The sequence below is a fragment of the Streptopelia decaocto genome (genome assembly GCF_964273445.1).
Source record: "Streptopelia decaocto genome assembly, chromosome: 1".
Lineage (NCBI taxonomy): Eukaryota > Metazoa > Chordata > Aves > Columbiformes > Columbidae > Streptopelia > Streptopelia decaocto.
This window is the reverse complement of record NC_138663.1, coordinates 84,876,052-84,902,923: the sequence shown is the minus strand read 5'-3', so window position 1 is coordinate 84,902,923 and position 26,872 is coordinate 84,876,052. Positions and strand designations below refer to the sequence as shown.

Sequence of the window (26,872 nt, the reverse complement as noted above, 5' to 3'; positions counted from 1 at the left end):
TATGAATCCTAATTCTACTCCACCACTTGTTTTTTCTTCTCTCTGCAGGCCTGTGTTGCCTTTTTATTTTCTTTGTAGTACTATCCTCTTTTCATGACCTTTTATTTACTCATGGTCTCATCCTCTTCTGCTTTATTTCTTTGCCACTCCTCACCTCTAAATCTGTTTTACTATTGTACCTTATGTGATTCCAGCCCAGGTCTGGCAGGTAGGGCAACTTCTTCACCTGGATGATGCTATCATAGAGGCTGGGCTGCAGACTCTGAGCCACCATGTTGGCAAGAATGACAGCCACCATCATGGGGAGGATGTGAGAGATCTGACCTGTCAGCTCGAAGCAGATGACAGCAGTGGACACAGTGTGGCTCACTGCTCCTGTCAGAGCTGCTGCACCTTTCCCAGGTAGGGTGGAAAAAGAATAGGGAGAGAAGACTGTCATATTGAAATAGCACATTATGTCAACCAGGAAAGTCATGGGGATGGAACCAGGTGAAGAAAAAGGAAGACATGGAGACTCACCAATGACAGCATACCCTCCAGGTAAGATTTTGTAAACAATACCATCGAAGAGAATCCCATTGGGAAAAAGTGATGCCATGATTTCCCCAATCAGACGCCCAAATGCAGCACCTGGAAAATATCACTGACAATTATGGAAGTAACATCTAAAGAACACCCAGTGTGTGCTGTGCAGCTATGCTGGGCAACCACTTGAGTATTTTCTAACAGAAACAAGATCAAAACAAATTAAAATGACACTGCGGACTAAAAGGTAGTTCTCAGTCACAAAATATGAAGTTAGACTCCAAGAGGATAAAAAGGTACTAAGATGTCAATAGAGTTGGCCCCTCATTCTTCCACTTAGGCAAACCAGGCACAGCAGTATTTGTGATTCCTGTGTAAGAGGAAATATTTTCAGAATATGTACAGTATCAGTCCAGATTACAGTTGAGGCCCTTCACACACTCATTCTATGAAAGTCCAAACACCAGAATGACATCTTACAGAAGAGTTTATGTGGTGAGGGTCTTTTGGAGGTCTTGTTCTGACCCCTGCTCAGAACAGGACTTATTTCAAAGAGAATTCAAGTCACCCAGGGCTTTATCTAGACAAGCTTTTAAAAAGATTGTCCAGCTTTTCTGGGCACCTTAAACAAGGAAACAATTTTTTTCCTATGTCCCATCAGAATTTCCCCTGTTGCAGCTTGCACCTTTACCTCCTATTTACTGTGTATCTCTAAGAGGAGTCTTTCTATTCTCTCTATTCCCTGGTGCATTATGTGGTGAAGGCTGCAGTTAGACCCCCTCTAGGCCTTCTCTTCTGCAGGCTTAATAAGCCAAACTTCTTCCAGTTCTTCTTCTTTGTTCTGTGCTCCAGCTCCCTAACAATCACAGTGTCCCACTACACTTTGACAAAATCTCTTGTATTGGCACAATATTCCAGAATTGTGTCCAAAATGCTGAATGCAGGGAAATAACCAATTTCTTTGCCAGGCTGGCGAGGTTTTTCCTAACAGAGCCTTGTTTGTGATTAGCCTTCATCACGGTAACTACTGACTCATGTTCAGTTACTGCCTCCCAGAACTCAGAGGTCCTTAGCATCATCATGAACTTCATGAGCTTGTACACTTTAGTCTAACATAGCCTCTCTTTCTAAACATTGGCATCGTATTCTTTTTATTTTTTTGTTCTTGGAATTAAAGCCAGTTAAAAACCAATAAACTCCCATATGTTACCGTATTTCAGTCAGAGGAAAAGAGTAAGTAGTGGATTACATTGCAGGTACTAGTTTGAGGTGATCTCCTCTAGTTGGTCTTCAGGGGCAAAAGGAGCAACTATTACATCCTACAAGTAGGATGTAGCAGGATGAAAGTTTCTCCATAGGTGAAGACGCAGAGAAATTAGAAGGCCATGGCCCAGCATGCCTTCCCACAGTGTGGCAGGGATTTCCTCCTCAGCATTTGGATTTGGAGGGTGGGAAAATTACAAAAGCAGAGACTCAGAGGCTGGTGTGTGGACTGTTAACCGAGCTTGTCATAGATATCAAGTGATGACTCTGCATCCACTAGAAGAAACCTACTGGGTATGTATGCAACATCTCTCTTACCCTATCCACTTGGACATATATGCTGCAGTACAATATTGAAACTCACCTATAACAAAAACAGGCATGAAGCCTCCACAGGGGATTGGCATCGTGGTAGCAATGACAGACATCCAGAACTAGAAAAAAGGCAGAAGATATCATTGTTACTGAGTGGCAATAACATTTCCTTCAGCCCCACTTTACTGTGGATCCATAAGGAGATACAGTCTGAGGGATCTGGCAGTTCAGCCAGAAGGTGAAGTGTGAAGGGGCTGTGAAGTGTGAAGGTGACCTGGAGGAACTCTGCCAACACATCACACTGATGCAGAGGACATCTGGGTGACTGCTGTGGAAGCTGAATCACCAAGGGGATGGATAAACATGCAAACTCCTTTGCCTTGGACCTTGAAGTTGAGATTTCCTGCTGCTCCAAACAGCACAGATTTTCATAGAATGTTGTAAAAATTTCACAGACTCAGAAAGATTTCAGTGCGAAGGGAACTCTGGAGGTCTCTCCCCCAGCTCCCTGCTCCCCAAAGGGCTAATTCCTAAGTAAGACCAGGTTGCTTATGTCCTTATGCAGGTGAGTTATGAACACTTAGAAGGGTGGAGATTCCCCAGCTTTTCTGGGTATTTGTGCCACCGCTGACCACTGGGAGAATTTTTTCTTGAAGTCCAGTTGTCATAAATGTCCTCTATTCTAGCTTGTGTCTTGTTGCCTCTTATCCTACCACTATTTGGGGCAAAATGATGAAATCCATCCTGGTGCTGCTAAGACCAATTCAAATGCTGACTCAGCCCAGCACATACAGACTTCTTCTGGAGGCAACAGCCTAATCTTACAAATACCTCGAAGGCCAATATGGTCAGACTTTCTCAAGCAGTATGACAGAAGATTTCCACAGTTGAGGGAAACACAGAGAATGCTGCTGTTTCAAAAGTTCGTACAAAGAAGTATACTAGTAGGGTGTTCCTTGCTGCAGCAGTATCATCCACAGGAGAGAGACAACCATGGTCCAGCACATCAGGAGCAATACTTTCAGGTATTTCAGGACAATATTCTCCTCAGTGTGGGCAAATCCTTCATCTTCAAGGTCCACCTTTGAGTAGGTGATGCCTTCGCAGACACTGTTGTAGCCGCAGACAGATTAGAGACTAATTTGTAGACAGTTGGTTTGTTGAGAGGAAAACAACCCGAGACAGCTCTTCCACTGTAACTCTTATAGGATGGTTGGCATAAAAGGGAAAATGAACCCAAGATATAGGCATTATCTAGCTGATATCACAGTTATCTAGTGAGTTGAGAGAGCCTTTAGTTAATGGGACAAGGTCAATGATTCCAGTGTTTGAAGAGACAGCTCTTCCAAAGGAGAACAAATGGACCCAGGATATGGACCCACCATGTAGTCCATTCCTCCTTTATTCAGGTAAATGAGACTGTATCAGAATTATCACAGAAGCAGAACCCTTAACTGCCTCTCAGAAATTCGATAGGGTGTCTTACTTTAGATGGAATCAACTGGGTCAATCAATCATTGATGTCCATTCCCAATCTCTCAAAAAGTTCAACTGATATTGCAAGGTGGCCTCAGCTCTTTTGCTCCTTTGCAACAACAAATCATAATTTCTATGATATTTTTACTTCCCTCCCCACCCCCCCCCCAACTTAGGAAAACCTCTTTCTTGCTACCTGTATTTTGAATACTGGAATATAATGTTTTCTTCTTTCAAATCTCTTCTCTTGCTCTGTCATGTACCAGTTACACAGCTGATCCTTTCAGAAGCTGCAGCTTCCACAGACAATTTAATTGGCTGTTGCTTTCCCAGAAGTGAGAAAACTGGTTTTAGCTGCATTTCTTCATCAAGTTACAGTACTGCTAAAAAATCCTTGAGCTTCACATGACTATAGATTGTGCTTGCATAGTCTTATTTGTCTCCTATCTGTAGTCAGGAATATCAAATAGAGTATTTCAGACTTTATTTAGACAACATACAAATTATCTGAGAGCTTTTTACTCAATTATGTATCTTTGTGGAAACTAAGAAATCTTTCCTGATGTAGTCCTCCCTACCAACTACTACACAGTGAGTACCAAACGTCATTCAGCAGGTTGCATGAGGAAGATGTCACTACATTAAGGCAAGGAAACTATTATTCCCTAATAATTTTGGTAATCTTGCATTCAGAGTGTACAAACATCACATCAAAAGATGTAAGAACCCAATGCAGTTGTAGTGCTTCATTCAGTATCCAGCAGCTACTCACTGGCAGTTCAAACTATTTTACAATGGATCAAGAACATTCACTCTGAGTGGTGGAGGGTTATTGCGAGCTAGGTTTCCCACCTTCATGAGGAAGAAGAGCAGGATGATCACGAAGACACTGACTTTAGGATGGATCCAGGCAGCAGATTTCCCTAGGATCTGAGGGTCTCCTGTGTATTTTGCCCAGGTATAGTTATCAAATAGAGAGCTGATGGCTTCCCGTGGCATCAACTAAACAGCAAAAAAACAGGCATGAGGCATGAGATTAGACAGAGTAAATACTCTACCTCTGTTCCAAGAAGGTGGAGGAGATTTTTACTTCAGTAATTCATGATTGTGAAACTTAATTCACATTTTTAATCTTCAGGAAGAGAGATAGGACTTTATCTGAACTAGTGAAAGGATAACTACTTTTACACATAGGGTAATATCTTCCTTATTTACTTGCTTGGGAGAGCTGACTTTTTCAAGTTTTACATGAAAGTAGACAGCAGACATCCTGAGTCTCAGGATATAGCCCCTCCTCAGTCCAAACTCCTCCCATATCTTTCTTCCCCTTTCCATGGCATAAGGTTATTGGGGCACAGAGTAAGGGGAGACTGTTCTGCAGAATTGCACAGAATTGCAAATACCCATCCCACTCTCACCTCTCCTGCCATGAATTGCCCAAATCCAGGAGGAAAGGTCACAGTTGCTATAAGGAAGGTTATAACACCAGGGTATATGAGGCGGCTAAAAAGAAGGAAAAGTTTATTAAAATATAACTTCATATTCTTTTCTTGTATAACTATCACTTCAGGACTATGATTGCTATTTCTGTGAAAGCTCTCTGCCATATTTGTATCCATTGCTTTGGAGTTCTATTACTGGCAGTTTAATGCCCTGCTTCACCCATAGTCATAATTTGTAGACAGTTCAACTGTCAGCAAAACCTTTTTTATCACCAGAATTCATGTAATGGGTGGGATGGAGGGAGAGAGGGATGTACGACATGCACATATTTGAACAGGTAGGCAGAGAATATGTATTTACAGTGATGTGTTGACCTATTGTCAAAAGTCAGCACCTCCTCCATTTGTCTTGATTATGATAGTCTTGCTTGTTCATTCCCCGTGTAATGTATCATTTCCCAGGATTTAAATGCAGGTTGTTGTTTTTGTGTGTGTTGTTGGGGTTTTTTTTTTTTTTTTTGGTGGATTTTTGGTTGGTTGGTTGGTTTGGTTTGGTTGGTTGTTTGTTTTTTTACATGTCTGCATGTATCACCCATTGCATTAGTTCCTATGAGAAAAACTGCTCTTCTTTCCACTGAATTGCTGACCATCACAATTTTGGGGAAGGTGTCCTTAGTGGCCAGTGGGTTTAGCTGTGCTGGGCCACTGGGGTGTAGCTGGACAGCAACCTGTGTTTTCCTACTGCTGTCTCCAATTCCAGGATAGGTTTCTGGGTACATACTGACACTTCATAGGCACTAAGACAATGTGAGTCTAATCTTCCTCCACATGCTGGACTAATCCAGTCAGGTGTCCCCGACAAATTATTGTGCTCCCTATGGGAAGTTCTGACTGAGATGCTGTGGTATTCAGGAAGGCAAAATATAACCTTTAATTCCTTTCAGTCGAAAGACCCACAAAATTCTGAGAAATTGGTCAAAAAATTAAAGTAAATTAAAGTAAATTCCCACTTCTTAGGCTTTGATCCACTTCTCTATTGACTTTGTTTGATGGCTTTGCTGATGCTTGTGGGTAATGATACATAATGAAGAAAGACAATTTTTTTCCCCCCACATAATAAATTAGTTTGAACTTCTTTTTAACTGATGGTTTTCTTCTGCTAGATATACAACTTGCTAAGAAATGTAGCTCCTCCACACCTCTCAGCTTAAAAAAATTCTCATAGCATCAGATTTCTTCTGTAAAGAGACCGAAGACATTTACAGTTAGCCACATTTTCTTCAAGTTATAACTTTGGAAGTTATAACTTTATTGAGAGGGGAAAAAAATATCTTCAAGTGCCCTGTAAAACCTTTATTGCTATGATATTTTTGTTTTGCATTTCTCTTCCATGATGCAATTCACACCATTTAGTTACTATCAGTTTCAGCTTTTGGTTTGTAACTATGCAGTAATTGAAATAATGCAGTACATTCTTTACATTTTTGCCTACATTTTGATTTTAACAAATTTAGATTTTTAAAGACATAGTTCGATTTCAATTGTATTTAATTTTCTTAAAATCTATTTTTTACAGTTTCTGAAAAAAAATAAACAGAAGCAGCATGTTCTTAAGAAGCACACCCATTGATTTTCTAATTAAAACCATTTTCTGCCCAATCAATACTTTCCTTTTTCCTCTTAATGAATATTACAGAGTCTCCTTTCTAAATCAAGAAATAATTTAAAACTATTGGGGCTGATCAAGAAGAAAATCCAGTGCAGATCAAATTCTCTTGATGTTTGCATATATATTATCCTCATATAATTTCATTTTATCATGTTTTTACTATCTTACACTTGAAAGAGTTCTACTAGCTTCCAGAAAGCATTGTTGCTATCCAATACCAGTTGGGAATAAAAATGTGGTCCCTAAAGAGAGTATCTTCAAAGGCACTCACTATTTAGTGAGAAACTGGCTCAGAGCCGTATGACGCCGGATGCATAGAACCACTTGGCGATTGAGATAAACGAAAAATGCTCCAAGGAATCCAGAACATATCCTAAAGAGGTGAAAAAGAAAAAAAAAATCATACCAAACAACAGATGATACAAAACCCATCAACCAAGAAAATGAGTTTATGTGTTTTTCATCTTCACCTGCTTATGAAGTCTATTAAATGTAACCTACAGGGTTACTCCTACAGCAACCAACTTGAAGACATTGACTCCCTGATGAAAGGGGAGAGATTATTTCAGACCTCTTTGTCACACAGGCTGCCATTTTACCACATGTTTTCTCTTGCTTAGAGGGAGAAATCTCATATATAAAAATCTATAAAATAATCTATAGTAAAAGACTGACAGATCTTGGTGGGGGCTGGTAAAGGGAAACTGGGCAAAAACCAGTATTGTCAGAACTTAGACATCAGGATGGAACAGGACATAGTAAAAAATAAAATTGGTTTAATTCTGATTCAGCAAAATAACCTACATCATATATTAAAAGTAATAGCAACTCTTGTCACTAAAGCAAAATATGTCATTCCTATGGTTCTAGTGACTTAGGCCTATGTGTCTGATCCTAATAAAGTTGTATGTTTGAAAAATCCTGTTTGATCATTTAAAAAATGCATAGAAACAAGTTTAAACTAAATATAAAGCTGTTCACAGGTCCAATGAGCTTCTCTTAAATATTATGAGCCAGCACTGTTTAGCGGATGTTAAAATAGACAAGTCTCTTAGGCAATATAATCCTAAGGGTTGTACACAATGAATTGAATTTCTTTATAATAATTTATATTTCAAAAAGTACATTCCTCCATTCTTGCCTATCAATTTGTCAATAAAATAGAAGTGCTCCTCCTGTATATATTTTGCAAATTAACAACATTTGCTGATCCAGAACAAGATCTACCTGTTGATAGTGCTTGGGCTGGCTCAGTCTTTATGTCCTGCCTGAAGTGAAGAAATATTTTGTATAGAAAGAGAGTTCAACTTTGAGACTCAATGTTAAGAGAATTCGGAGCATTCCAAGAACTTTAACCAAGACTATCCAAGGCTTTAGCCTTTTTATTTTTTTTTATTTTTTTTTTTTTTTAATTTTTAATACTATGTTGGACACCCAGGCATTTGAAAACATTTCACGGTGTCATATACTCCTTTCCTAGCCTATGTGCGGTATTGAAAAAAACAGCTCTAACAACTCTGTTCAAAACACAATGACAAGAAGTTTTACATTCTATCAGCTGTAAATCATACGGATTATTCTTTTCCTTGCCAATCTAAACAAATAGATTCTCCCAAATTTTTCCCACATCATTCTCCTGGAGAAGCTGGCAGCTCGTAGCCTGGATGGGTGTGCTCTTCGATGGATAAAGAACTAGCTGGATGGCTGAGCCCAAAGAGTTGCAGCGAATGGAGTCAAATCCGGTTGGTGGTTGGCCATGAGTGGTGTTCCCCAGGGCTCCATACTAGGGGCCAGTTCTGTTTGATATCTTTATCAATTATCTTGATGAGGGGATTGAGTGCACCCCCAGTAAGTTTGCAGATGACAAGAAGTCAGGTGGGAGTGTTGATCTGCTGGAGGGTAAAAAGGCTCTGAAAAGGGATCTGGACTGGCTGGATCGTTGGGCTCAGGCCAATTTTATGAGGTTCAACAGGGCCAAGTGCCAGGTCCTGCATTTGGGTCACAACATCCCCAGGCAACGTGACGGGCTTGGGGAAGAGTGGCTGGAAAGCTGCATGGCAGAAAAGGATCTGGGGGTGTTGATTGACAGCTGGCTGCATATGAGCCAGCAGTGTGCCCAGGTGGCCAAAAAGGCCAACAGCATCCTGGCTTGTATCAGCAGTAGTGTGGCCAGCAGGACTAGAGGAGTGATTATCCCCCTGTACTCGGCACTAGTGAGGCTGTAGCTCAAATACTGCATTCAGTTTTGGGCCCCTCACTACAGGAAAGACATTGAGGTGCTGGAGAGAGTGCAGAGAAGGGCAACGAAACTGGTGAGGGGCCTGGAGCACAAGTCTTATGAGGAGCAGCTGAGGGAACTGGGTCTGTTTAGTCTGGAGGAGGTTGAGGGAAGACCTTATCACTATCACAGCTATCTGAAAGGAGATTGTAGCATGGAGACTGTTGGTCTCTTCTCCAAGTAGCGAGTGATAGGATGAGAGGAAATGGCCTCAAGATGCAGCAGGGAAGGTTCAGATTGGATATTAGGAAACATTTCTTCACAGAAAAGGTTGTCAAGCACTGAAACAGGCTGCCTAGGGAAGTGGTCGAGTCACCATCCCTGGAGGTGTTTAGAAGATGTATAAATGAGGTTCTTAGGGACATGCTTTAGTGTTAGATTTAGGTTATGTTTGGGCTTGATGATCTTAAGGGTCTTTTCCAACCAAAATGATTCTATGATTCTAAGTTCAGCATGCAAGTCTGTTTAAGAAGAATGAAGTGGATTCGTATTACTAGAAAAGCTCCTGTACATTAATAGATTTTTTCAACACATCTGATGTCTCCAAGAAATCCTACTCAAGTTCATATTCAAGTAAAAGAATATGAGGGTGGCCTACTAAAAGGAGCTGGAAAACCTCAAATAGATTTCTGGTCTTGGATCTAGCTCTCGCAACAGAATATGCTCACAACACCAGCATAGGTATTTGTTCCCTTCACTACTGCTGTGCAGTGATTTCCTTGGAGCGTTTCTCAAACTCTAACCCAAGACTTTTCCTCAAAGAAATTCCAAACTCAAATTTTCTCTATTATTTCCAAATTATCTTCTCTTTTTTCTTAAGTTCATTCTTCCATCTACCAGAATTTCCTCCACAAATGAAACCAACTCAGATATCTCCATAAATAAAACTGACGCTCATCTTAACAAATTGTTGTTCTCACTGAATCCAATCATGGTTCTGTTCCGCTCACTGCCATGTTGAATGTACCAACCTCTCTTGACAAGAATAACCATTCAGACCTAGTTAAAGGGAAACTTCATGTTAAATTTTTTGTCCTATTTTTGTCAAGTGAAAAGGCCGTACTTGTTGGGTCAGTTCATTTGGAGATGCCTTTGAAACAGTTAAAGTACCATTCAGTATATCCATACCAAGAACCTAGACCAAGTTAGACTTTTTTTTTTTCCCAGAACTTCATTTCTGAAAAAATTACATGGAAAGGAAATAACAAAAAGCTTGATAATACCCACATTTCCTTCCTTACCCATTGTGCTACATGGGCACAATTTCTGAAGGGAGAATCCCAACAAGCACAGTCCTTATTTGCGACAATCAAAATGTCTAAAATAGACGTATGTAACTGTTTTGCAAAAGAATTCCTAACAGAGCTCACATGATAACCTTTGTAGAGCAAAGAGCTGGGTTCCTGGGAACTTACCCTATTACAGCAAATGCTGGTAGTTCTTGCAGATCAAAGGGGAAATCCATGCGAAAGTTTGTTCTGAACAAGGCTGTGATGGTAACTGTGAGAGAAGAAAGAGGTAGAGGAAGAAAGGGAGTAATGAAGTGAGAAGTTAAATGCCATGAAAGCTTGGCACAGGGACAGAGGAACTAGTTTATACATGCTCCTGTGTGGTTTTGTGACATTATATACAATATTACAGGTTGGCAGAGTGCTCTGATTTTAGCAGTGCCTATTTTTCAGCACTTGCAGCTCTAGCACTCCAGATGGCATAGCTTTGTTTTTAGAGAATGTATACCTAATTTTTAGCTACAATCACAGATTTTTAAAGGGTTTTATTTTCTTCTACCATCCATTCTCTAGAAAGAAAAACTCTTCTCACTATACTCACTGACTCTGAAGACCCTTTTGCTAAGGCAGGCTGTGCTTACATATCTGGAGAAGCTGTGTCACGCAAAGTTGTGATTGCCTTCTAGAAACAAAACTCAGATCCTCTCTGAAGTTAGATCTGCAAAACTTTTGACTGGTACCAAAAGAGTGAAAGTTCTAGAAATCAGAGATGCAAAAGATCAGCTAAGCCCTATCTTCTTCAGCTTACCTCTCCAGGTAGTGTTGCACTGCTAAAATGATTCAGATGTTGAAACCTGTTCTGCTTTTACCTGGATGTACCTAATTGTGTGGAAACAGTAAATGTCTGTATGCCGACAGGTGAAATACAAATTAGCAATCTAGTGCAGAGTGGAAATACAGCTGAATGAGGATGGATATAAATTCCAGCTTGCCCTGGATGAAGGAATTATTTGCACCATGAGGAAAGAAAAGAAGCAGTGAAGATCTGGTATTATATGATAATTACAGGAGCCATTAATTACTTTTTAATTGGTCAGCCAGGACGGGGTGTAGAACAATAATTTGGCCAGATGTCTGTGGATCACATTACCTAAGATAGCTAAGCCACATGCTACTATCCAAAATGGGAAGATCTTACTCCCTGCCTCTTCATCCCATTCCATCCCTCCCAGCTGCACTGTTTTTCCCTCCCATCAGGCCCACTCTGACCTGTGTCAAAGCCTTCACTTAGTTCTCTCACCTCATTAAAACCTATCAGAAAACCTATCTGCACTTCTTCTGGATTAGTCCTCTGCCAGGGAAGTGAGTTGAATGGAGGGGTCCAACAAAGAAAGAGATGGTACAAGTGACACATAGAAGAACAGTCAGAGACAGAAGATGGTGAAAAGAAGGATGTCCTCTTTTTTTTTGTTAAGGCAGCCCAAGCTCAGCTTAGCTTTAGGAAACAGTCCAAGCCACTAAATGACAGTGACACTAGATGTATAGTGGGCTCACTTTCAAAGAGTTTTGCTGCAGAGCAGCATAGATGATGAGAGCAAAGGGAAACTGTTGCAGAACTTAGTCTGAGTCTTTCTAGGTTCAAATCTATACTCCCACAAGACAGAAAGAGTTCTACAGAAAGATTCATCCCACCTATCTTCATCATTTTTCCTGAGTGACAAAGCCATCCTGAAACTGATTGGTTAAGCCTTTTTCTCTCCACTGGCTACAAACTTTACAATTTTATAGTATCTGTCCCACTCTTACAAGGTGAAAGCTAAAAGAAGTAAAAGGAAATGAGAAAGTATAGTTAATGGGAAAGTCTGCTTTAAAAAGCTTTGAACTTTAACACTGCACCATGTGTAGAAGCAATCAGAAGGAGCAGAAGAGGTGTAAAACACTATGGCAAACAACATGAAGGCTCTGGACGTGGTAAAACAGAAATCCTGCAAATTGCAGAGTTCCAGTCTTCCATTATTAGCAAACAGGGGCCCAAGTTGCAGTATCCAGTCACAGTGGGGCAGATGTTATTTGGAAAGTACAGATAATGATGTAAAGCCAGCCAACAAAGCCATCAGTATCCAAAAGCCAGCAAGGTTTTGTGGGTCTAAGAAAGAAAAGAATTTTGGTGAGATCCTATACAACTTCTTTGCATCTGTCTATTCTGATGTCATTGCTTCCCTAGCTGCTACATACTGGTAGCAATGATGCAGCCTGGAGGTAAAAAATTACAGTAAAAGAGGTGTTAAACAAGCTGTGGACTTAAAAGGCATTAAGATCTGAGCCAAATTAAGAATGAGCCATTTAAAAAATTAATTTACTTTCTCTAATGAGCATCAGGGCTTCCAGGGACAGAAGGGGGACCAATGGGTAGCATAGGTGTTTAAAAAGGTCGTGGAGCAATGTGGTGAAGTGCAAAGAGAGATGTGCATTAGCACCTGGCGAACTGGTAAAATACATGTAGGTTAAAGAAAGCACAACTCTGGAAGTAACTATTTTGAACCTCAAAGCCAAGGAGGAAACCCAGAAAGATCATTCAAATTAATAAAAACTTTGTGATATGGAGGATTTTTAACAAAACAGTAAAACCAGATTAAGGGTAATGGTATTTATTTAGATTATTAAGAGGTTCCACATGAAGCTGTTGGAGCCTTGTGTAGAAGTCCACTGATCAAACAACAAAAGGGAAAATATTACCATGGATCAGAAGCCAGTGTAGAGAGAGAAAAAAAGTGAGTTTATCATGTCATACATGTAACGATACATGTCATAGTACACGTGTTGCAGGAGTTGCTAATTGTTGTCTTGGACCTCTGTGGTATTGAATTATTTCTTCAGAGGTCAATATTGAGGCTGATTCTGTTTAACATCTGCATCAAGATCCTAGATGATAGGATGAAACTCAGTCATCAGTGACCATATTCAACTGAGGAGAGAGAGAAGGGGTGGTTTGTCACCTTGAGGGCTTCACTGAGTGGCTTCCACAAACTGGAGGAATTGACCAGTATGAACATAATAAATTCAACAAAGACAAATATTTAGTCCTGCCCCTGGAATGGCAGGTATGTCAGTACAGCCTGGGGGCCTTTTGAACAGGAAAAGCTCTGCTCTTATGCCAGTGGGTCCTGGTGGAAATGATGCTTAATATGTGCCCTTGCAGCAACGAAAGCTAACCATATACTGGGCCACATTAGCAAAGGCACAATCAGCTGGTTGAGAGTGGTGGTTATTTCCTTCTATATGGCACTAAAAGAAGACACATCTAGAAAACCCAGTACAAATGAAATGTCAAAAAAATTGAGAGAATCCAATGGTGAACTCTAGGATGGTCCAGGGCATGAACAAAGGGAGATGCTGCAGGAACCAGGTCTACTCAGCCTGCTAACGAGAAGGCCTAAGGGGCTTGTAACAGCAGTCTCCCCTATCTCAGGGAGAAGTTGTAAACAACAATGAAAGAAAAAGAGGAAATGGGCACAACTTCCAACAAGGGAATTTTTTCTACATATAGTGAGCAAATGGGAAGGTGGTTCAGCTCTGGAACAGATGCCCAGAGAATTTGGACAGAGAGCTCCATGGTCTCTTCCAAATGAAATCTTCCTATGGTTCTATGATTCAGTGTTTTCTGTGGAAGACAGCAAAATCTGCACATGATACTTAATCAGTTTACCTTGGTTGGAAGCAGAAAGGACGGCATAAGAAAGGCAATGTTTCATGTTGATGAATTCTTACTTTGCAGAGGGGAAAGATTATTGATACAGCATCACAGAATCACAGAATGTTAGGGATTGGAAGGGACCTCGAAAGATCATCTAGTCCAATCCCCCTGCTAGAGCAGGAATGCCTAGATGAGGCTACACAGGAATGTGTCCAGGCAGGTTTTGAATGTCTCCAGAGTAGGAGACTCCACAACCTCCCTGGGCAGCCTGTTCCAGTGCTCTGTTACCCTCACTGAGAAGAAGTTTCTTCTCAAATTTAAGTGGAATCTCTTGTGTTCCAGTTTGAACCCATTACCCATTGTCCTACTGTTGGATGTCACTGAGAAGAGCCTGGCTCCATCCTCGTGACACTCACCCTTTACATATCTGTAAATGTTAATAAGTCCTCAGTCTCCTCCAAGCTAAAGAGACCCATCTCCCTCAGCCTTTCTTCATAAGGGAAGTGCTCCACTCCCTTAATCATCTTCGTTGCCCTGCGCTGGACTCTCTCCAGCAGTTCCCTGTCCTTCTTGAACTGAGGGGCCCAGAACTTGACACAATATTCCAGATGTGGTCTCACCAGGGCAGAGTAGAGGGGGAGAAGAACCTCACTCAACCTACTAACCACACCCCTTCTAATACATCCAAGGATGCCATTGGCCTTCCTGCCCACAAGGGCACAGTGCTGGCTCATGGTCATCCTGCTGTCCACCAGGACCCCCAGGTCCCTTTCCCCTACGCTACTCTCTAATAGGTCATTCCCCAACTTATACTGGAACCTGGGGTTGTTCCTACCCAGATGCAATACTCTACACTTTCCCTTGTTAAATTTCATTAAATTTTTCCCTGCCCAACTCTCCAGCCTGTCCAGGTCCCGCTGGATGGCAGCACAGCCTTCTGGCGTGTCAGCCACTCCTCCCAGCTTGGTGTCATCAGCAAACTTGCTGATAGAACACTCTATTCCCTCGTCCAAATCGTTGATGAATATATTGAATAATACAAGCCCCAGTACTGACCCCTGAGGCACTCCGCTAGATACAGGCCTCATACTTTAGAAAGGAATATAATTTAACAATAGTATTTCAGGAAAGAGATCTCAGTCAGTATAGACAGCTCTGAGAAAATGGTCTTTTTACATTTTTCCTAACTGCAACTGCTGGAAATGTGCAAAAGCTACATAAAAATGGCATCATAATGCACAGTATTGCATTGCAATGTTGCAATGCCTTCTAACAGATCCATACAATAGACACACCTGCTTGGAACTCTGATCATTTTATCTCAAAAATATTCTGGAAGAAGATGACAAATTCTTGCCCAAGCAGAAAACTTAGTTCACATATTATGTATTAGTTTGCAATAGTTTACACATTGCACAAGAATATTACATGTAGATGAGCATAGTGCACATGAAGGGAAGCAGTTTTTTCCATTTTCAAGTACAGTAACCTGCCTCATACAAAGGCTTTCTTACTGGGTGACAAGATTAGCTATACATGAAACTAGCGCAAAGACACCTGCTTATCTACTGAGTGTGTCACTTTTGGGAATAGACAAGACTTTAGAGAGACATCAGAGAGGGTGCCTAAAAACCCCTTGCATGAACAAAGACTGAAAAGACCAGGCTTGTAACTTTCAGAAGCAAATGAGCAAGAAAAGACACAAAAAATAAGAACAGCCATGATAAAAAAATAATAAAATAATTAATGACTTTTAGCTAGACAAAAGTTTCTAGTTCTTTAATACAAGGACAAGAAGATTGGCAACAACTCACAAATATGAAAAGGAACAGATTTACATAAACAGTTGGTCCATGGAACTTTTTAACCCAGACAGTTAATGAGGCAGAATGTAAGGACCCATTAATGTGGGTATTAAAGCTGTCTGGATGATTTTGAAGAAGGGACAGTAATTAAGATGTTTCAGGTTTTATGCTAATTTCTAATTATTTGGGAGATCAGCAGGGGAGCTAGAGTAGATAAAGTGAAGGATAGATTATCTCCTGTCATCTGTCTTTGATTTTCTTATAGTCTTCTGTGGAAAGAACAGAAAGATGTGGTTTTCTGTGACAGATCTGGTAATTGAATACCCCTCAATATGAGGTAGTGTTTCACAAACAAAGATGTAGTCACGTTTTACATTCAAGCAGAAAGTGTAGTCACTTTCTGTATTCAAGAGAATATTCAGGCCAAGCACAAAAAAAATCCAACCCCATGAAATCAAGAGAGACACAAGTTATAGCAGTTTTAAGTAAGGGAACTATCCGCATGGAGCTCAGATCAATAAAATAGATATAACTGTAAGAATAAAATATAAAGACATTAGAAGCAAGAAGTTTACAAAGAAATGGCAGCCTTCTGCATCGGCTGGAACTCCATTCCCACAGTATCTGAAATGCTCTCCTGAACAAGCTCATCCTGTGCTATTTCTGCCTGAACAAATGTTGCACTCATGCTTTTTGGTTACTTGGGACAGTTATTTTTTCAGGACCTTCAGTCAGACCCTACTAAACCTGTAGCCTCCTATTCATTTTATCATCTCAGTTTTCTAGACTGTTTGGTTTTCATGCTTCTAGTCAAGAGATTACCAAAGCAGACCATCGCATTTCCAGCAGATCACAGCAGCATACACTGCAGTATGTATTACATGCTCTGTGACTGGATGCAGCCTTGATATTATGCTGAGTAGAGTAGAGGCAAAAATCCTATCTCAGAGGCACCCTTACTTGCCTTGACTTGTATTCAGTCATTTTTCAGTCATATCCCCACGACACCTAGGAGTAGGCTGGGTTATACAATTGATGACATAAGATACTTCCCTTTCTCTTTCCTTCTGTACTGCTGGAAGTCACGTCATGGCAGAAATTTCAAACATCATACAAAGTTGTGGTTTTGCGGAAGATGGAAAATAATAAACTAATAGAGCAACTTTTGTACAAAGAGAGTAGGAATGGCTCTTAGCTTACCTGCATCCTTGTTCCAAACAGCAAGAACCCTGAAAATGAAGGCACTAAAGGTAGCTGCAAAGAAACCTCTCCAATAATTGCGCACAGCAAAGTAAGTGGAAGTGACCTCAATGCTGAAAAGGACCCCTAGAAAGAGTCAGAGAAGGAGCAAAGTGAAAATCAGAGTAATATTAGAAGCATGAGAGAAGCTTCTAAATAGTGTTCTAGAGCAGCGATCTCCACACTTCTTTGATCACACACCTTTACCAATAAAAGATTTTTGAGTACATACCCCCCAATATATGCATATTTATTTTTTTAAATATGCATGCACTACTGTACTAATATATTATGTACAATATAAAACATACACAAAATTAAAAATTTTAAAAGGATGAAATAAATATGAAATAAACAATATAAATAAATATTAACTGAACAACATTTTTTTTTGTTCTCACTAGAATATTCATATCCTTTATTTTTTAAAATCTTGGCTTAACACTTTGTGATACAGTGATTCAAAGTTCTGGTCTTATGGTGAATTTGTTTTGATACTTGGTCTCAATGGCTGTTGTAGCCGAAAAAGATATGCAAGATATCCAAATGCAAGAAATGCACCGTTGGCTGTGCTGACTAAATCATGATACTATTTTGTCAATCACATCCACCACTTACACAGAGATTTTTGTTGAAATTTGCATAGTAAATTTCCATTTTCCCTGATGTCAATCAGTTGTTCTTGCAAACTAATCACAACGTTTTGAATTTTTATATCTTTAACAAATGAGTTCATAACCCACTGAAACTCTTAATCTGGAAGATTTTAAAACAGATATGAAATTTCTGTTTCTGAGTTTTCTAAGTATACACATATGAGAGTTTCTGTAAGTGACACACATTGTATTTGGCAACAAATTCACAAAGTCTCCACAAGTTTCTTTTGAAAAGCATTTCCTTTCTCACCCGCTGTTAGAACATTTCTTCCACTTTTTTTCTACGGTAACTGCTAGGTAGCATGCTACTGACAGACGCTCATCATCACAGAAAAAATCAGCAAATTCAGAACACTTGTCTTTTTGTAAAAGAAAAATGCGTAACTGGTCTTTAAATTCAACAACTCTTTTAAAAGCCAATTGCCATGAGATAACCAGTTAATAACTGTATGGTACAAGGGATTTTTATGGTCCCATGTCATTATGAAATATTGTAAAGATTCTACCATTTCAAAGTCTTGTTTTTATGAAATTAATCAAATTGATGAGGTCCTGTAGCACTTCATGTGTTTCTGGCTCCCATTCTTTGCTGCAATATCTTGCCTACAAACAACACAGTGAATGCATTTCAGGTGTAGTGCTACCTATGTAACCTTACCAAGCAATCCTTTTCTTACTCAAAGCAGCTGCTCCAGCCATCATTACATTTGCACAGCTTTTCCATAAAACATTTTTATTAAAGAAGTAATTTACTGTTGAGAATACAGCTTCTCTGGTAGATCTTTCCTTTTGTGGCTCACAGAAGGTAGTTCTTCATGCATTTTACTATCAAAACAGAATCTAGCAAATACGATAAACTGTGACATGTTAGAAACAGCAGTACTTTCATCCAGCTGCATAGCCAGCCTCTCACACTGCATAATTTGTACTGATACTTGTTCCTTGAATCTTCAGCAATGCTTTCTATGCATCTTCCAACAGTATTTGCTGATGAAGGAATGCATGTTAGTTTGCTGGATATTGCTCTCTGTGTACGTGTTTTCCCAGCAGTATGTGGCTTCTTGTTTTCTACTATGAAGTGAGAAACCTCAAAGGAGGCTCCTAAACATTTATCATTAAGTTCAGTAAAATTTTGGATTGAATATAACATAGTTTGGAACATCACTGAAAAAATTATAGAGGTTTGTCTTCATGTTCTGGATTTTTAAACATCTTGCTAATTCTCATGGCTTCATACCATCATTATCTAATTTCTCAAAGCACAATATATACTTACAGTGAGGTTTGTCATTAACAATAGCAGATGTAAATCCATATTTAAAATAGCCTGTGATAATTTTTTTTTTGGCCAACTTCTTGTCAGACCTATTAGCTGGTCATTGTTTGTACCTCATATTGCGGCTGATTAAGAGTCTGTAGTAGGAGAAGTGTCAGCTCTGCCATTTTCTTGTCTTTCATCTGTGCTTGCATTTATTAGTATTATCTCCAATCTGCAGTCTCTTTTCAGGAATCTTTTTAATCCACTTGTCCTTTTTGTGAGGCTTAGTTTAGTTAACACTAGATAATATAATCCATAAATCCACTTAAGACGGCACACATGGATTGCAATACATTGTGATATGCTGAAAGTGAGCAAATGAGTCAACCCTCTGCATTGTGAACAACTGTATAACCAGGACACCTCATGTGACAAGTGGCCAACCAACATAAGGACTGAGTAAGGGCATCACTGCCAATATGTATACTGAATATTAGTAAAGCTTTTTTGTTTTAATTTAAAAAAAATCCAATATTTCATTCCCGCAGCCCAATAGGTCATCTTGCACACTCCCTGGGGTATGCACACCCCGGTTTGGAGACCACCATTCTAGAAAGTCTTCCCCTCTTGCCTCTAGAAGGCTGACAACATGTGGAAAAAAAGATTGTGTCAGAGATGCTGGGGAGGCTGGTAACACTAAAGGTAAGCTTATTTGTTCAAAGTAGATGACAGATCAAAAATACAGCACAGGAAAGGAGAATTGGAGAAGAGGACTAGGCAGGAGAGGATTTAGGTACCTGAGAAAAAGGAAACAGAACAGCCACTTGCCTCCAAGTGGTGTCCCAAAGCAGCAGCCGACCCCCACAGCGCAACCCACAGTCAGGACATCCGTATAATAATATGGCTGCTACTGGTGAAAGAGACAGAGACAGACAAACAGAGGAAAGAAGGAAAGAAGGCAGAGAGTGAGTAACAGAATTGGCAGGCAGGGCCACATGCTGTCACCCAGTTTTATCACTAGTCTCAGAGTTATAGCTATATTTATCTTACTTCTCTCTTCTGGATGGTTTCAAAATATTCAGAAGCCAAGACCTGGCACAAGACAGGCATATTCCTGGAATCACATCTCCAAGGCATGTGGAGAAGGCAGCATTTCATATTTCATTGAAACATGCACATTTCTGTCACTGTAGAAGAAATGTCTGGTTGAAAATCCTCCAGAGGCTGGAGAGCACATAAGCCTGGTTTACTTCATCTCATCTACTTTGGCAGGGAATTTCAGGATGCACATGTGCCAGTGAGTGCCTCAAAAAAAACACCTGTGAGCCTGTGTGCACAAGGCACATGCATGTCCAGATCCAAGTGTGGACAGGTGCTGAAGGTCCTGTCACTCCAGGTAGGTGAGTGGATAACAGATCACCTAGTAAAGCATTGTGCTGTCCTGGTGAAAACAACCATTATAATAAAGGGAAATTGAAGGTAGAGTCTCTCCCGAGACAGTTTTGGAAGACATAGAGCTGTTGAAAGGGAGAAAATGCTCTTCCACTCTTTCTCAAAGATTTGGTCTTGAAGTGCCTGAGAATGGTGAAAGGTGAGATTGATTTGATTTGATTATTTTATTTTACTTTATTTTATTTATCTAAATCCTAGGTAGTGTATAATACACCAGTGTTAAAAGCCAGTGTATTTGGTCCTTTCTATTATATTAACACATGTTCCCTAAGTAGCCTGTTAGATCTTCCATGAGAGTTTTGAGAAAGGGTGGTCCTGTATTATGGTGGGAATCCGAGCAGCCAGGCTGAATTCTAAAGCCAGAATGTCATGAATTCCTGTTTACCTGAGCAGGTGTTTGATAGAGCTTCCATCAAAAGGTGTCTTTATGCTGTCTCTGCACAACCCAACGGACCCAGAACAATGTGTCCTTACCCACAGCATTGTCCTAGGTAACTTCTGGGCCCTATCAGTACCTCTATAGCCTTAAGACATAATCATGTCCAGAACAGGGACGGGGCTCACTTCAAAGCATCTAGAATAGTGGGAGGGTTGTGTTATAGCCCATCAGCATGGTGACTGACAGCTTGAAACTGAGTACATGCTGCATGGCCTGCAGTATGACAAGAGGCAATTAGAGTTGTTTGAAGGTGCAAAGCCTAATGGGATGATGTTGAAGAGCAGTGTGAGATAGAGAGACCTATAGCAACCCCTGAGAAAAGCCTGTGTCATATGGTATCTCCCAGGATTCACCACTGAGTCAGTGCTGATGCTGTGTAGCAGCATAGGAGTAGCCAGATAGATCAAAACAAACAGAAAAACCAACAGTACCAGAGTGCACTCAGAAAAAGTAGGCTGAGCACCTTTTGCTTGTCAAGGGCTAAACTGGCTTCTCAAATCCATTTTGAGGGTTTCTTATTAATACACAGGGTGGTGTTCACCAGCAACAACACCAAGCAGTTATACACCCTGGCCAATATGATGTGAAGTCAAAAACTATATCCTGGTCTGAGGTCAGCTGAAGATTACGTGACTCCCAGGTGATGGACAGCATATTCAGCAATTTGGTGTGAATCCATAACTCAAGTAGGGCTACAAAAGCTATTATAACTTTCAGTTTGTTCCCATGCTACAGTGTTATCACAGAATCACAGCAAGTTTTAGTCTGGAAGGTACCTCTGAATGCTTCTTTTTGAACTCTGTGCTCAGAGCTGGGCTAACTTCAGGGCTAGATCAGGGTGCTCAGGATCAGGGTGCTAGCTGAGCCCTGAGCACCTCCAAGGGTGGATATTCCTCAGTGTCTTTTGACACCTGTGCCTACCGCAAACCACCTTTGGGGCAAAGGGAGAACTTTTTTCTATTTTTTCTATTTCCCTTGTTGCAAGTTGTGCCTGTTGTCTCTTGTCCTTTCACTGTTCTCTGATAAGAGTTCTCTGATACAAGTTGCCTCTCTAACATCTCCTTTACCTACAGAAGACAGCAATTAGACCAGTCCCCCTTTAGCGTTCTCTTTAACTTTGCCTAGTAAACTATGTATAATGTGTCCTGCAGTCTCTAAGACTATATTAATTCCAGGTACAGAGAAAGAAACAAGAACTGTGGACTGTGTTATGGGAGGTTTTTTGGTGGTTTGGTGGTTTTTTTTGTCTGTTTGGTCAGGTTTTGTTTGTTTGTTTGTTGGTTGGTTGGTTGGTTTTGTTTGTTTGTTTTTGTTTTAACCATTACGAGAAATACCGTTCTCCTGCATATTACCTGTTTCACCTGACTGTGGTCCAATCCTTCATTCTAAAGCTGTTTTCTCTCAAGGTTTCTGGCAGACTTACAAGTTTTGCCTTGAAACTTTAGGCTTCAGCTCAGGCTGCTTCCAACTTCCTATATTGCCCACATATACATAGCTCTCAGCCTCTCTCTTGCTAAGCCTGATTTTCTTCCTGGCACATTTTTTCTCAAGTTATCAACTGAAGAACTTCTAATTTGTAGCTGACAAACTATGTTCCTTCCTTTTGTTTAACAGCAAACCAGGGTAAAGACCATAATTGTTGATGCAAGACCGTGTTGCATTTGTCAGCTAACCCATCCATTTGAAGACTAACTGGAAATTAGTGCATGAAAGAAATAAAGCAAACTTAGAAAAAACATCTAATTCCAAAAACTCCTTATACTTCTAGGCACAACAACCACAGAGACAGGTTCAGGGCAGTGCATGAGCAGAAAGTGAAAAGAAGGCACAACAAAGAATGGAGAACATTTTAAGACAACTTGCTTATGAATATATTGCCACTGTTTTAGGAAGAAGTTACTGTGTGCCCTTTGTATATGTGCTGCTTAAGGAAATTCTATGAATCAGACTACTACAAATGCAGGGGGGTGGCAATAAACTTCCATATTTCTCCTCACACTGGGATCATAGAAAAGTCAGAAGAGACTACCGCAAGTGTCTCCAACTCCCTGCTAATTCCAAGGCTAGATCAGGTTCTTGTCCAGGTGAGTCCTGAACGTCTCCAAGGGTAGAGATTCCCTGGTCCCTCTGGACCTCTGTGCCAGTCCTGAACCACCCTTGGGAAAGCTGAACATATTTTCCTTATACAAAGTGAGAATTGCTGTTGTTGCAAGTTGTGCCCATTGGCTCTTGCACTGGTGTTACTCTGAAGAGAGCCCAGATCAATCTTCACTAAAATCCCCCTTTAGGTTGATGACATCAGTTAGACCATCCCCCTTTAGTCTTTTCTCCTTTAGGCTGGGCAAACTCAGCTGCCTCAGCTTCTCCTCATATGCCATTACTCTAACCTGCCAACTACCTTACTGGACCTTCTAATCTCTCTTGTATGGGGAGCCCAAAACTTCACAAACTGATATTTCCATTCTCCACTCCACTGATGAAGTATTTATATAGTAGTTTCCTGTCCACATTATTACTTCCTGTCATATTTGCCATCATCTCCTGCCCTTAGATGTTGCTACTCCTTACATGAAGTTTTTTTTTTCTTTAACTTCTGTTCTCTACTTGATCCTTATTGATTTTCTGGACAGCCCTTGGTGCTCTCCAGGTTGAACAATGTCTGTGGCGAGCAGTGCCTGAACATGCTGCATCATAAGAAATCAACACATTAATAGGTGTAATTTTTCCTATAACATTTCCTTTCTCTGCCATTAGCTACATGTGCAAAGAAAGAAATCATGTTGCTAAGAGGGGAGAGGTACCTGTGGAGAACCTTTTCTGTGAGCAGGAAATCTCACAGCAAGAGGCCAAATGAGTTCTACATTAAATGTCATGTATAGGAAGACACTTGCCTCCAAGAGGAGCCCCGAAGCAACATCCAACTCCAACTGCGCAAGCTGCCACCAGGAGGTCGAACTGCCTATGCACATTCTGGAACAGAGTGCAGCCAGAGAAGGGCATGCTGGGGTTAGAGGGAGCAAAGCCAGGGGGTTAGGATCCAGAACAATGAAAGAAAGCAACAGCCAGCCGCAGAGTCAACCATTGCTATTACAAATAGCAGGCTTTACACACTTTAATGCAGTCTTTAGTACTGTCATCTGGTCTTCAGCAGTGACATCTGGTCCTTATGCACTGACAGGACCTACTCAAGTAGAACAGTACCTCCCACTGCTGTATTACAGAGCCAGTTTCTACTAAGAGCCTATATGTAAAGCAGTTTCTACATTTAGCTACCTATGCAGTTAATAGATTTCTTTATACAAGTAGTCAATACAGTGATCAGCCTGCAGAGGCTGTTCTGCGACAGCAAAAGCCTAGAGACAGTGTCAATGTCTATAATTAGCAATGCTGTATGAATTTGGCCTAAAGACAAATAGATTTCCATCTGCAGCTCCTTTTTTATACAATTATCACAGTGCACAAACATCAGCATCATGAGATTGAAAACTTGTCAAATGCATAATCCTAACCAGCCTCTATGTAATTGGTAGGGTCCTGCACAGTTTTTTGTCTATATATTTGGCTTCCCACTACTGTTTTCTTTGGCTTGTATTTTACCGCTCTATAGCAGTACAGTGAACTTCAATCCGTATGTTTCCTCTGTGTTTTGTGGCCTACCAATACTATGTTATGTGTCTTAGGAGTTCAACCTGTGGAAGAGTTGCATGCAGAGACATGTTCCTTACCTCATACACACCACAGAAGATCGACATGAACTTGCTGAGTACCGCAGCACAGATACTGGCAATATGCACAAAAGGACCCTGCAAGAGAAGAGGAGGAGGAAATCAGTGAGGGTTACCCTCTGGTTACTGACAACAATTTAGCCATTGAAGATCTCATAATTTCTCTATGGCCATCTTAGCCAGTTCTCCAATTTTCCTTTTGTCTTTTTTTTTTGTTTTGTTTTGGTTTTTTTTTTGTTTGTTTGTTTGTTTTGTGTTTTTGTTTGGTTTTTTTTGTTTTGTTTTGTTTTTTACCTTGTCAAAGACTACTTGCCTTGAGTTATTTGATCTTTTCTATATCAAGCTTTTCAAGGTGGAAGGAAAATGGCCAATGGAAGACAAGTGTTGCTGGAAAAAGCAGAGCTTTGAGAAGAGGAGTAGTGGCAAAAGAAACAAAACACTTATAGACCCTTATTCTACTGACAACTCCTCCCACCTCACAGACCCTGGACATTACTGCACAGGAAAACAGCAATATTTACCTCTTTCCCCACAGGCATGCCGCTTCCAAGTCCAGCTGTGAGGCCGACAACTTTGGCCACAAAAGCTTTGAGAGTGAGATATTCCTTGAGGACCACTCCCCTCATAATGGTCTTGAGCTCTGGGATCCCAGACCCTGAAAACAACAGCAGAGCAGGGGGTGAACAAAACCTGCAGGCAAATGGAAGAAGAAAAAAGAGACAGACAGAAACAGATCTTGCCATGCCTTCTGCCCTCACCAACAGCCTGTGGAGACACGAGGTGGCAGAAAATGGCCGCAAACAGAATAAGAACAAGTGGGTATGTGACCCATGCCAGATACTGCAGGGGAACATTTGGGTGCAGCTCTCTGTACATCCACTTGTAGGCTGTAGACAGACAAAGAAAGAGTTGTCAGTAACCACAGCTGCTCCAAACAGGTTGGTAGACATCAAATACTCACACACTTGCTAAACCTGCCCATACTAAATCTCCCTGAGAAATGCTATCCTATAGTCCCCGTTTTCTAGGACAAGCCTTGTTACACTTTGAGTATGAGTTCCCAAATAAAATAGGCATTCTGTGAGAATGGGTAGGAGTGGCTCTCTGTTCTTAGACACTACTAATACCTGTGCCCAAATGTGGCATATGAAGAGATGTGTTACATGCAGTTGTGAGGATGAATCACTGTACAGGATCAGCCTGAGGGCCAGAGTAGGCCACAAAAATTATCAGAAGATGGAACACCTTTCCTATGAGGACAGGCTGAGAGAGTTGGGGTTGCTCAGCCTGCAGAAGAGAAGGCTCCAGGGAGATCTTTTTGCAGTCTTTCAGTACTTAAAGGGGGCCTACAAGAAAGGTGGGGATGGACTTTTTAGTAGGGCCTGTTGTGATAGGACAAAAGCTAATGGTTTTAAACTAAAAGAGGGGAGATTCAGGCTACACATGAGGAAGAAATTTTTTACGATGAGGGTGGTGAAACACTGGCACGGGTTGCCCAGAGAGATGGTAGATGCCCCATCCCTGGAGACATTTCAGGCCAGGCTGGATGGGGCTCTGAGCAACCTGAATATGTCCCTGCTCATTGCAGGCGGGTTGGACTAGATGACCTTTGAAAGTCCCTTACAACCCAAAGTACTCTATGATTCTATGGCAAAAAAAGTGGTCCACCAATAGCCCTCTTCTCCATTTCGGTCACATGAAAAATTGTTCCTTTGTAAAACCTTGCTTAAAAACTCTCATTATGATTTGCCTTCTAGAGCAGCAGCATCCAGGAAGATGTGCCAACTGTTAAGACATCAGTGGTACCATTGCTCAGCCAGGTACAACAGCACAGGAGCTGCTGAGAATCCAAACTGAACTGCAGCTCCTGTGCGGTTCATCTTCTTTGCCTGAGCTGGCTCCCAACACAGCATGAGGCTTACCTGCAGGGAAGATATAGGACAGGGGCTTTCTGAGACTGGCGGGCTGGATCAGATGCCTGGTAGATGGGGAAGCTCTAGAGGGAGGAACACTGGGCTGAAAGGGTATTGGGAGGAACTCAGGAATTGCAGTGTCTGGTGGACATCAGCAGCCAAGAGCACTAAGAGGAAAGGATTGGTGTGTGTGTACAGACCAAGACTGGGACACTGAGGGCCAGGACAAAGGAACTGTGCAGTTAACAGGATGTGGGCCGTGTTGTGTGTGTGAGTGTGCACTGAGATGAGTGGCAAGGGGACCGAAAGATCTTGTAATTATTACAGCTGACAAAGAGGAGAGGGACCACAGGAAAAATGCAGGGAAGAGATTTAAGAGCCAAAGGAGAGAGCACTATGTGGCCAGCCAGCAGGAAACTGCAGGGCATTGAATAAATAAAAATTGGAAAGAACAATAGTGAGGTAAAAAGCAGAAATAGTGTCAGAAAGGCATC

The 26,872-nt window shown here is 40.9% G+C and overlaps 1 protein-coding gene across 2 annotated transcripts in view; it reads right to left on the bottom strand.

The window, feature by feature from the left end:
- Positions 1-26,872, bottom strand: part of CLCN1 (chloride voltage-gated channel 1) — a 35,210-nt gene that overhangs the window by 7,846 nt on the left and 492 nt on the right. The window contains exons 2-13 of one of the 2 annotated variants that reach the window (XM_082075879.1): positions 25,224-25,352; positions 24,987-25,120; positions 24,466-24,543; positions 19,678-19,756; positions 16,897-17,022; positions 10,384-10,468; positions 6,962-7,063; positions 4,998-5,082; positions 4,432-4,581; positions 2,153-2,222; positions 520-630; positions 180-393 (exon numbers count right to left, since the gene is read on the bottom strand). In XM_082075879.1, the coding sequence (XP_081932005.1) occupies positions 180-393; positions 520-630; positions 2,153-2,222; positions 4,432-4,581; positions 4,998-5,082; positions 6,962-7,063; positions 10,384-10,468; positions 16,897-17,022; positions 19,678-19,756; positions 24,466-24,543; positions 24,987-25,120; positions 25,224-25,352 (1,363 nt within the window). The remainder of the gene's footprint in view (positions 1-179; positions 394-519; positions 631-2,152; positions 2,223-4,431; positions 4,582-4,997; positions 5,083-6,961; positions 7,064-10,383; positions 10,469-16,896; positions 17,023-19,677; positions 19,757-24,465; positions 24,544-24,986; positions 25,121-25,223; positions 25,353-26,872) is intronic. The other variant, XM_082075880.1, reaches the window with a different exon arrangement.